The sequence below is a fragment of the Ranitomeya imitator genome, chromosome 2 (assembly GCF_032444005.1).
Source record: "Ranitomeya imitator isolate aRanImi1 chromosome 2, aRanImi1.pri, whole genome shotgun sequence".
NCBI lineage: Eukaryota > Metazoa > Chordata > Amphibia > Anura > Dendrobatidae > Ranitomeya > Ranitomeya imitator.
Genome location: NC_091283.1, coordinates 543,536,292 through 543,549,029, shown reverse-complemented (window position 1 = coordinate 543,549,029; position 12,738 = coordinate 543,536,292). Strand labels below are relative to the sequence as shown.

General features: G+C 45.2%; 1 protein-coding gene across 3 annotated transcripts in view; it reads left to right on the top strand.

The window, feature by feature from the left end:
* CHD6 (chromodomain helicase DNA binding protein 6) overlaps window positions 1-12,738 on the top strand; it is a 252,579-nt gene that overhangs the window by 200,133 nt on the left and 39,708 nt on the right. For all 3 annotated transcript variants that reach the window (XM_069751935.1, XM_069751934.1, XM_069751936.1), the window contains exons 24-25: window positions 5,049-5,138; window positions 7,020-7,123. In XM_069751935.1, the coding sequence (XP_069608036.1) occupies window positions 5,049-5,138; window positions 7,020-7,123 (194 nt within the window). The remainder of the gene's footprint in view (window positions 1-5,048; window positions 5,139-7,019; window positions 7,124-12,738) is intronic.

Sequence of the window (12,738 nt, the reverse complement as noted above, 5' to 3'; positions counted from 1 at the left end):
GAGCTGGATTCTTTTCTTACTTTCACCGTTCCCAGAGAGCTTTGGCAGAAGCCCTTTCCGTGCTCGGATTGATTAAAACTCATGGAGATCATTCAAGAAGGGTGAGCTGAAATTTTGTGTGTGTTTTTCTGAAATCTGTTTATCCCCAGACATGGATTACAGCATGGGACAGAAAGACGGACTGGTGAGGGATAATATTGATTTTTATTTCTGTTTTATTAGAGAAGACGATCGCTTCAATAGAATGGGCGATGGCGTGAATATGGTTTAATTTTGAATCATTAAAGGAGTCTGTGTCATTCTTTCAATTAACCCCTTAGCGACCGCCGATACGCCTTTTAACGGCGGCCGCTAAGGGTACTTAAACCACAGCGCCGTTAATTAACGGCGCTGTGGAAAAAGTCCATAGCGCCCCCCAGAGGCCGATTTTCTCCGGGGTCTCGGCTGCCGAGGGTAGCCGAGACCCCAGAGAACATGATTCGGGGGGTTTTTAACCCACCCCGCATTTGCGATCGCCGGTAATTAACCGTTTACCGGCGATCGCAAAAAAAAAAAAAAGCGATCTCTTTTTAATTTCTCTGTCCTCCGATGTGATCGCACATCGGAGGACAGAGAAAAGGGGTCCCAGGTGGCCCCCCAATACTCACCTAGCTCCCCCGATGCTCCTCGTGTCTCCCGGTGGGCGCCGCCATCTTCAAAATGGCGGGCGCATGCGCAGTCCCGCCGGCCGGCACCGGGAGAATCTTTGGGGTCTCGGCTGCCGGGGGTAGCCGAGACCCCAAAGAGCACGATCGGGGTCGGTATTACCGACCCCTGTTTTGCGATCGCCGGTAATTAACTGTTTACCGGCGACCGCAAAAAAAAAAAAAAAAAGTAAAGTGTAATTCTCTGTCCTCTGATGTGATCGCACATCAGAGGACAGAGAAATAGGGGGATTCGGGGACCCTAGCATACTCACCTAGGTCCCTGGATCCTCTTGCTGCTCCTCCTGGCCGCCGGCAGCAGAACATGGCGGACGCATGCCCAGTGCGCCCGCCATCTGTCTCCATCTGCCGGCCGGCAGGAGAACAGCAGTTGGGGCTAAAATTAGGGGTAGGGTTAGGGGTAGGGTTAGGTTAGGGGTAGGGTTAGGTTAGGGGTAGGGTTAGGGGTAGGGGTAGGGTTAGGGGTAGGGTTAGGTTAGGGGTAGGGTTAGGTTAGGGGTAGGGCTAGGGTTGGGGCTAAATTTAGGGTTGGGGCTAAATTTAGGGTTAGGGTTGGGGCTAAACTTAGGGTTAGGCTTCTTTCACACTTACGTCGGTACGGGGCCGTCGCAATGCGTCGGCCCGACATACCGACGCACGTTGTGAAAATTGTGCACAACGTGGGCAGCAGCTGTAGTTTTTCAACACATCCGCTGCCCAATCTATGTCCTGGGGAGGAGGGGGCGGAGTTACGGCCACGCATGCGCGGTCAGAAATGGCGGATGCGACGTACAAAAAAACGTTTCATTGAACGTTTTTTGTGCCGACGCTCCGCCAAAACACAACTGATACAGTGCACGACGGACGCGACGTGTGGCCATCCGTCACGATCCGTCGGCAATACAAGTCTATGGGCAAAAAACGCATCCTGCGGGCACATTTGCAGGATCCGTTTCTTGTCCAAAACGACGGATTGCGACGGAATGCCAAACGACGCAAGTGTGAAAGTAGCCCTAGGGCTAGGGTTAGGGTTGGGGCTAAAGTTAGGGCTAGGGTTGGGGCTAAAGTTAGGGTTAGAGCTGGGATTAGGGTTAGGGTTTGGATTAGGGTTCGTATTAGGGTTAGGGTTGGCATTAGGGTTACGCTTGGGATTAGGGTTAGGTTTGGGATTAGGGTTAAGGTTAGGGTTGTGATTAGGGGTGTATTGGGATTAGGGTTAGGTTTGAGGTTAGGGTTGAGATTAGGATTAGGGGTGTGTTGGATTTAGGGTTTTGATTAGGGTTATGGTTAGGGTTGACTTGGGGTAAGGGTTGTGATTATGGTTAGGGTTAGTGATTAGGATTATGGATGAGGTTGGGATTAGGGTTAGGGGTGTGTTGGGGTTAGGGTTGGAGCTAGAATTGGGGGGTTTCCACTGTTTAGGTACATCAGGGGGTCTCCAAACACGACAGCCAATTTTGCGCTCAAAAAGTCAAATGGTGCTCCCTCCCTTCTGAGCTCTGCCGTGCGCCCAAACAGTGGGTTACCCCCACATATGGGGCATCAGCGTACTCGGGATAAATTGGACAACAACTTCTGGGGTCCAATTTCTCTTGTTACCCTTGTGAAAATAAAAACTTGGGGGCTACAAAATCTTTTTTGTGAAAAAAAAATATTTTTTATTTTCACGACTCTGCATTCTAAACTTCTGTGAAGCACTTGGGCATTCAAAGTTCTCACCACACATCTAGATAAGTTCCTTGGGGGGTCTAGTTTCTAAAATGGGGTCACTTGTGGGGGGTTACTACAGTTTAGGTACATCAGGGGCTCTGCAATCGCAACATAATGCCCACAGACCATTCTATCAAAGTCTGCATTCCAAAAAGGCGCTCTTTCCCTTCCGAGCTCTGCCGTGCGCCCAAACAGTGGTTTACCACCACATATGGCGCATCAGCGTACTCGGGATAAATTGGACAACAACTATTGCAGTCCAATTTCTCCTGTTACCCTTGTGAAAATAAAAACTTGGGGGCTACAATATCTTTTTTGTGGAAAAAAAAATATTTTTTATTTTCACGATTCTGCATTCTAAACTTCTGTGAAGCACTTGGGCATTCAAAGTTCTCACCACACATCTAGATAAGTTCCTTGGGGGGTCTAGTTTCCAAAATGGGGTCACTTGTGGAGGGTTTCTACTGGTTAGGTACATCAGGGGCTCTGCAAATGCAACATAATACCCGCAGACCATTCTATCAAAGTCTGCATTCCAAAACGGCGCTCCTTCCTTCCGAGCTCTGCCGTGCGCCCAAACAGTGGTTTACCCCCACATATGGGGTACCAGCATACTCAGGACAAATTGGACAACAACTTTTGGGGTCCAGTTTCTCTTGTTACCCTTGTGAAAATAAAAATTTGGTGGCTAAAAAATCTTTTTGTGGAAAAAAAAAATATTTTTTATTTTCACGGCTCTGCATTATAAACTTCTGTGAAGCACTTGGGCATTCAAGGTTCTCACCACACATCTAGATAAGTTCCTTAAGGGGTCTAGTTTCCAAAATGGTGTCACTTGTGGGGGGTTTCCACTGTTTAGGCACATCAGGGGCTCTCCAAACGCGACATGGCGTCCAATCTCAATTCCAGCCAATTCTACATTGAAAAAGTAAAACGGCACTCCTTCTCTTCCAAGCTCTGCGGTGCGCCCTAACAGTTGTTTACCCCCACATATTGGGTATCAGCGTACTCAGGAGAAATTGCACAACAACTTTTGTGGTCTAATTTCTCCTGTTACCCTTGTGAAAATAAGAATTTGTGGGCAAAAAGATCATTTTTGTGTAAACAAAAGCGATTTTTTATTTTCACGGCTCTACGTTATAAACTTCTGTGAAGCACTTGGGGGTTCAAAGTGCTCACCACACATCTAGATAAGTTCCTTAAGGGGTCTAGTTTCCAAAATGGTGTCACTTGTGGGGAGTTTCCACTGTTTAGGCACATCAGGGGCTCTCTAAACGTGACATGGCGTCCGATCTCAATTCCAGCCAATTCTGCATTGAAAAAGTCAAACGGCGCTCCTTCACTTCTAAGTTCTGCGGTGCGCCCTAACAGTGGTTTACCCCCACATATGGGGTATTGGCGTATTCAGGAGAAATTGCATAACAAAATTTATGGTTACATTTCTGTTTTAACACTTGTGAAAATAAAAAAAATGGTTCTGAATTAAGATGTTTGCAAAAAAAAGTTAAATGTTCATTTTTTCCTTCCACATTGTTTCAGTTCCTGTGAAGCACGTAAAGGGTTAATAAACTTCTTGAATGTGGTTTTGAGAACCTTGAGGGGTGTAGTTTTTAGAATGGTGTCACACTTCATTATTTTCTATCATATAGACCCCTCAAAATGACTTCAAATGTGATGTGGTCCCTAAAAAAAAATGGTGTTGTAAAAATGAGAAATTGCTGGTCAACTTTTAACCCTTATAACTCCCTAACAAAAAAAATTTTTTTTTCCAAAATTGTGCTGATGTAAAGTAGACATGTGGGAAATGTTATTTATTAACTATTTTTTATGACATATCTCTCTGATTTAAGGGCATAAAAATACAAAGTTTGAAAACTGCAAAATTTTAAACATTTTCGCCATATTTCCGTTTTTTTCATAAAGAATCGCAAGTAATATCGAAGAAATGTTACCACTAACATGAAGTACAATATGTCACGAAAAAACAATCTCAGAATCAGCGGGATCCGTTGAAGCGTTCCAGAGTTATAACCTCATAAAGTGACAGTGGTCAGAATTGTAAAAAAATGGCCTGGTCATTAAGTACCAAATTGGCTCTGTCACTAAGGGGTTAAAGGACTTTTTTCTGCCTGTGTGTTTATTTACAATATAACTATTGTAGTCCCATCAACCTGTGACCAGAGGTAAACTTTTATTCTTCCGATCACAGCTGTGGCCTCACGCTGTAATTTGATAGTGTGGGAACCGTGACTGTTTGGAAGTAATGATTTTGCTCGAGGTCCGTGCCTGAACAGTAGGTGCTCGCTACAAATGCCGAATTTTACTTTTTGGGTTTGCCCATTTCTAAAGGTGAGTACTATTTCTTTTTTTTCTACTGTATGACCATTTGGGGTCCATTTTTCTAGAAAAAACGAGGAAAATGCCTTTAATATTTTGTGCCAACATTATTTGAATACAACATCCATTTTGCTTTTGAGTCCAGGGCATAAGTAAGGTAAAGTTCATGTATTCTAAATGCTGAAAAACTACTAGAAGATTATGCCCTGAAAGCAAATGTTATTGAAGATAAAATTACTGAGATTTTGTGTAATTGAATTTAGATTTATTTTGCATAGAATGTCCTTTAGTCTGAACAGTGTCTTTGCCTTTTCATAGGGTCCTTCTTCGAGTGCGCATGCTTTACTACCTCAAGGCAGAAGTTTTGGGGAGTGCTGCTGGCAAGGCGTTGGAAGGTGTAAATGCGAGGTGAGGATAAAAGCAACTAGTTTTGATGCATCTGAATGGCATCTTAGATGGTTTACATTACATTACTGGAGTAAGTGATCTTAAATTCCTAAGAGTAGGTTAAAGGGAACCTGTCACCAGAAAAAAATACTATCAACCTACGGATATGGGGTTAATCTGCATGTTAATAGCGTTGCTATCCTGGCTGGCGCCTGCAGATGGCCAATTGCTGCTGGGAGAAAATGAGCTTTATTCTCCCCAGCAGTGTTTGGCTTTTAGTCACGGGGCGGCGCCGGTGATGGTTCAGTCATCACTCTGAGTATAGAAAGCGGCTACTGTAACCGCGCCAGGAGCGCGGTTACAGCTGTCGGAGCTGCCCTGTAAATGAAACTGGGACTCTTCTATGGAGGATCAAGTTCATTTTCTCCCGACAGCGTTCGCCTAAATGCCGATGCCATGCAGCTTCACAACTCTATTAACTTGCAGGTTAATAACGTTTTTTCTGGTGACAGGTTCTCTTTAAAATAATAAACTCAAGGGTTACTCCCCGTCTTCCCTGGTCCAGCAGCAGTTCTCCGATGCTGCTTCTTTATTGATAGGCTGCAGCGGTGATGTCACAACTACAGCAAAGGTGACTGCTGCAACCAATCACTGAGCTCTGCCAATGTAAACAGCAGGGGGTCACTGCGGTCGTGATGTAATCACTGCAGCCTGTTAGCAAAACTGCAGCAGTGACGGAGAGGCAGCACTGAACCAGGACAAAGTTAGTAAAACCTGAGTTTATTATTTCAACCTGGCTGATGTGGAGGGAAAGTTATTCACAGAAAACCACTTTAATACCCGTTTGCTGTTAAAGGGACATTGTCGGCAAAGAATGACTGTTCAAACTAAGTCCCTCTGTTGTTGCTTCACAGCGGGACCAATCATTTATATACACCTTTCCACCTGCTTATTTTCCCTCTATCTCCACCCTCCTCTTCTGTGACCTTTCTGGCTTCATCGAACAAGAGAATGTTAGAGAAAGATGGAAACCAAGCAGGTGGGAAGATGTATATAAGTGATTGGCTGCCATGATGCAGCGAGCGCCTGTACTTGCCTTGAATAGTCATCCTGTGCTGACAGGCTCCCTTTAAAGGGAATCTGTCATCTCAAAAATTGTATATGAGCTAAGGCCACCGGCATCAGGGGCTTATTTACAGCATTCTGTAATGCTGTAGATAAGCCACCGATGTAACCTGAAAGGTAAGAAAAACCGGTTATATTATACTCACCCAGGGGCGGTCCCGCTGCGGTTTGGGTCCGATGGGTGTAAAGGTCCAGGGCCTCCCATCTTCATACGATGACATCCTCTTCTTCTCTTCCTGCCGCGGCTCCAGCCCAGGCGTACTTTGTCTGCCCTGTTGAGGGCAGAGCAAAGTACTGCAGTGCGCAGGCGCCGGGAAAGGTCAGAGAGGCCCAGCCCAGCACCTCCGCACTGCAGTTTTACACTGCCCTCAACAGGGCAAACATAGTACGCGTGAGCCGGAGCCGCGGCAGGAAGACAAGAAGAGAACGTCATCATATGAAGCTAGGAGGCGCCGGACATGGACCGCAACGCCCATCGGGACCACCCCTGGGTGAGTATACTATAACCTGTTTTTCTTATCTTTCAGGTTACATCGGGGGCTTAGCTACAGCATTACAAAATGCTGTAGATAAGCCCCTGATGCTAGTGGCCTTAGCTCATACACGATTTTTGGGGTGACAGATTCCCTTTAAATTATCTATTGGTTCACTGAAAGAGAAATCCAGACTATTCTAAAGCAGCTCTTTAATAGAGTATTTGTACGAATGGAAAAAAGGATTCCTCTATGAACCGGTATTACAAAAAACGATTTCTGATCAGTTACTTTTCTGTTATAGAGACTTGGTCGTCCTGTTACCTGAGATAGATTATGTAGAAATACCTGTGGACTGGTGGGATGCAGACGCTGATAAATCACTACTGGTTGGTGTTTATAAGCATGGTAGGTATTTTTTCACAACAGTAATGCACAATAAGGTTAGGTTGAACAATTAAGAAATGTTCTCTCCAGTTGCCTACTCCTGGCCTAATGGATATTGATCAGGTGCGCACTAAAGAAATAACATCAGACAACACACAGTCAGATGTAAACTCTCCTTGATCAATCTATGGCTCAGCTCCAAGGTCTTTATTTAGTCAGAACACAGGTTTATATAACCCCTGTAAGGGGGGCTCGGTTAGCTCTAAAATGGGAGTGATTGGATGTATTCCATTGGTTAGTGTGTTGACCTAAGAGCAAGTCCGTGGGCGGATCCATGAGGTCATCAGGGTGGGTTGGTCCATGAGGTCATCACGGTGAGCGTCACTGTGGGCAGATCCATGAGGTCATCCGGGTGGGCGTCATCTTGGATATCAGCACATGGTGTGATGAAACAGGAAATTGCAGCCATCTTTAGTGTCCCACTGATCATCTTGGATATCAGCACATGGTGTGGTGAAACAGGAAATGGCAGCCATCTTTAGTGTCTTACTTTGATCTGAGAAAGCTTATGTAAGGTTAAACAATACACGTTATGGGTCGCTTCTCTCAATCTCTTATGTCTTGAGGTTAATTAAGTATTTGATCTTATGGCTCTCCTCAACAGTCCCCCCTAAATACTTTATTAACCTTTTTTTTTCTTTTCTTGATCCCACCGAGATTGCCTAACCCACCAGTGTTAAGTGTCACTATGAAATCAGAGGCTTCATGACAATACGGATACTATTGACACCAGAGAATGTGTGACCAATTTTGGGTATATTGGGGAGGTATATCGGAGTGCATTACCCATGTCCTTGGGACTTTCCTACCTGCTGGATCTATTACTCTCCAATCTCCCATCTCCATGGTTACATAAAATACACATGTGATTCACCCTGATGTAACACATCCTAGATCTGACCGTCTCGCCCGGGAGGGGGGAATTGGAGTTTTCACCAGTTTGAGACAAGTTTTCCCTTGTGGAAAACCTCCCTTTGTAGCTGGACTTTGGCAAGCAGGTCAGATCCTACTCTGTCCCTAACTGTCTTAACAAGTTTACAATGTGAGAGATGGATCCAGGAGGCGCTCAGCAACCCTGACCGAAGCAGGAGTAGTCAGGTGCACTTGGTAGGGACCCTCAAATCTCGACTCCAGGGATGTCTTTCTGATGAACTTCTTTACCAGCACGTAGTCACCAGGTTGGAAAGCATGGGTACCTTCCCTGGTATCTGGATCTGGAATGGATGATAAAACTTGTACATGTGTTACTGACAGTTCTTTAGCAAGGACAATTGCATAATTTACAAGAGTATCACTTCCTAAGGCTAGCTGTTGTGGAAAATATTGACCCAACCCTGGAGGTTCCCCAAAAAGAATCTCGAATGGTGTGAGTTTAGTGGAACCCCTTGGAGTGTCTCTGAATGAGTATGAGGCAATAGGCAAAATGTCTGTCCAAGTCTGACCTCCTAACTGGCTTTCAGTATTTTATTTTTGAAGGTGCCATTCAGTATTTCTACTTTCCCACTGCTCTGTGAGTGATATGGAGTATGTAAATCCAAATCAGCTCCTACCAATGTCCATATTTCCTTAGTCAGTACTGCAATGAACACAGGTCCTTGGTCACTCTCAATGACCTCTGGGACCCCATATCTGCATACTACTTCAGTCATCAGTCTCTTTAACAGTCACTCTGGCAGTCATGTTGGTTACTGGATAGGCTTCGGGTTATCCTGAGAACATGTCAGTCACTACCAGTACATTCTAATACTTCCCTACTTTTGGCATTTGAATGTGATTGATCTGAATTCTCTGAAAGGGATAGCGTGGTTTAGCCAAATGTTTCTGTGTAACTTTCTGAGGCGGTGCTGGATTGCATGTTGCACACACAAGGCAGGAATTGCAATATTTTTGCGTGACAGTAGAGATCCCAGGTGCCATATAAGTCTTCCAAATCAGGTCATTCATCTGATTCTTGCCTCTGTGGGTGATACCGTGTGCCCATTCTGTCACCGAGGGGTACAGATTACGGGGTAGACATACCTCTTTGTTTATCCTTTAGACTCCCATCTTCATCCTTTTTAGCTCCTCTTTCTTGCCATGACTTCTTTTCATCATCTGGTGTCTTGTCTTGATGTAGATGGATAAACCTCTAAAGTAAGCTTTGAGACCCTTCTTCAGTGTCTTGTGACACGTACATAGCTGCTTTCTCTTTCCCAAATGGATAAGCAGCATAAGTTTTTGCTGTTTTGTCAGCAAAGAAGTTCCCCCTTGCTTCTGGAGAATCCAATCTCCCATGAGCTTTGATCTTGATCACTGCAACCTCCGAAGGTAGATCTAGAGCGGCCATAAGTTCTTGTATGGTAGCAGCATGTTTTACAGGAGTTCCACTGGACATTAGGTATCCTCTGGCTGCCCAGATACTGCCGAAGTCATGAGCCACTCCGAAAGCATATCTTGAATCCATGTAGATGTTGACCAGCTTCTCCATCGCTTCCTGACAAGCCAATGTCAAAGCCTTAAGTTCCGCTTCTTGTGCAGACATGTGCGGTGGAAGGGATCTGGCTGAGATAACCTGGTCATGTGTAACCACGGCATATCCTGTATGGAACCTTCCTGTTTCATCTGCAAATTTGGAACCATCAGTGAAGAACGTCAGATCAGCATGTGGGAATGGATCTTCAGACACGTTTTTCTTGGAGGCTACTTCTTCCTGCATTTGTTCAACACAGTCATGATCCTCCTCTGAGTGTGTAGAGGCATCTTCACTGAGAGCATCAGCATCATCATCCACATCCCCCCTGGAAAGAGGAGGCAGCTTAGACAGGTTGAGGATGGTGCAATCAAGAGGGAACATTTGAGTTTCACATGACGCTGTAGCCACAGGTGTTTAGGTTGAGTCTGGCCTAGAATAGCTTTTATGTCATGTGGAGCCATTAAAAGAACCGAATGTCTTAAGATGATATCAGAATTTGGGATTCCAAGAGCTGGTGCAGTCTGTATGGCCTGTTTAAGAGCGTAGAAAGCTTCCACGGATTAGGGACATAGTGGAAACGCTGACGTCTTGAAGTCACCGTACAATGGCTGCATCAGCTTGGAGGCATCTGGAATCCATTGGCGACAATAAGTGATAGGTCAGCCAACTCATCCGAGGCCGATGTCTTAAGATTTTGGCAGAACTCCACACCAGAGTCCCATGTAGTGTCACTGGTAAGTGAGGCATCATTGAACGCGATTTCCATAACAGGCCAATATGCATCGCCTGCTTTAAGATTTGCCAGGGAAATGAGATCTTGGCACGTGGCTGGGTAATTACTTTGGATTTGTAGCATGCTTCTGTAGAAAGGCATTGGCTGTTTTTCTGGATCTGGAACTTGGGTCAGCAGAGTAGCAGCTTGCTGGGGTGTAAACTTGACATAGAGGGTGGGTCCTCAGACATAAGCATTGGCACTGTTGGTGGTGGCACCTGAGGCGGGAGTAGAGATGGCATCGGGAGTACAGATCTAATCCCTTGTGTATGAGGAGCAGGAGGAGGTAACAATCTTGGAATGAGGGGCTCTATTTGGGCAGCTCCAATATGTTGTGGGGTCCAGGTGACGCAGGCAGTCTTTAAAGCTTTAACAGTCCTGTCCTCATTACTAATTAACCTTATTTCAGAGAGGCAGCAAATGCTTTGGGGGCTACACTTGTTTATTATAATTCCAACAATTTCTCTTGTACATGCATGAACAGGGAAACTTAAAGTGCCAACCCCAAAGGCGGGAATTGTCAAGGTCTCAATCTGCTCACTAATATTCACATACTCTAAAATGCAAGTTATTGCTGCACGAAGTTGTTGAGTACTAACGTCTGGATGAATAGGGTCAAAAGTAGGGGTCACAGCGTGTATGATCATTCTACACGGAAGATTGCCAGATTTAGTCACCACTCTGTCCCCAACAGCTATCTGACCACGTGACTCAACAATGATTCGACTGTCAGCTTGAATAGTCGACCCTCCTGCTTCCACTGTAGCTCTAGCTACACCTCCGTTGTGCTCTAACCGAGAATTGGCAGCATTAACAATTATCGTCCGTTTCCATTGTTATGTCACCCTTTCCCACCACTAACAAGGGTCCCTCAGGAAGTTCTTTTTCAAAAATAGGTTGCCAACATTGCCTCCCCTTTGTGCTTCCTGTGCTTTTGGTATCCCACTCCCAGATTGAGCCCCCCCCCTTGATACAGTTGCCACCGTCCCATACAGGTGTGCGCTTGGCTGCAAGAGAGCCTGTGAGGTACTGGGTATAGGGTTAGGTGGACTGCGTGAGAGTGCTGTTGCAGCGGAAGCATTGGGAGGAAAGACTGTTGCTTGGAGCATCTCCTGTGGGTGTGCGGCTAAATTGGCAGTGGAAGTGACAGTAGAAAGGGTCGGTGCCGTGGATGATCCAGGTAGGAGGATTGCTGGATTCACGACAGGAGTGATAGGGGAAAGGGTCGGTGCCCCACTGGGCACCACTGAGACAGGAAACATGGGTAAAGCCTGTTCACTTCCCGAAGGAATATAGTATTGGCCGTTAGTGGTCATTACTGGTAACAAGGATTTAGTGATGTGGTATTTAGCCTTAGTCTAACCACCAGGAGTAGCACATTTGTCATCCACAAAATGGCCACTGCCAGAATTACATTTGCCATCCACAAAATGGCCACCGTCAGAATTACATTTGCCATCCACAAAATGACTGTCGCCAGAATTACATTTGCCATCCACAAAATGGCCGTCGTTAGAATTAACACTTTTGCCATCCACAAAATGGCTGCCGCCAGAATTACATTTGCCGTCAACAAAATGGCTGCTGCCATCAGAATAAGCACATGGCCCATCCACAAAATGGCTGCTATCAGAATTAACACATTTGCCATCCACAAAATGGCTGCTGCCATCAGAATTAACACATTTGCCATCCACAAAATGGCTACCATTAGAATTAGCACATTTTCCATCCACAAAATGGCTGCTGCCAGCATTAACACATTTGCCATCCACAAAATGGCATGCCCTAGCAGTAGACAACAAACCATTACCTTTTTTTTTTTTTCAAGACAATCTTCCACTCCAGGGGCTGTAACCTACCCCCTTCTGGCATTCCACACAACTTCATGAGCTTTTTACATTGTTTAACATGACTCTTCCCTTCACGAGTCGCCACTAATGTACACGGGTCTAACTTGCCATCTGAATTTGGCTTAGTGCCAATATGGCAGAACTGCATTACTTTCTCCATCTTTCTATATATATAATATATATATATATCTCAAGATAACAAACACCAAACAAACAATAAGATGGGGGAGATGACTCAAACCTGAGATTCTAAAGAGAATTGAGTCTGCAGCACACACTTCCTATTCCTTCTTGTCACATGGTCCCTTTCTGACTTCCGTGTTTCGTACTTTACAAATCAATTATTCCTTACTTAATCAAATTACTCCTAAATTACCAGGCCCTGTGCTGAGTCAATTCACTCCAAGTCACAAGGCAAAACTAAATTTATTAGACTCGAACTGAGTCATCTCACTCCAAGTTAACGGGCCTCTACTAGGCCGAGTCAATTCACTCCAGG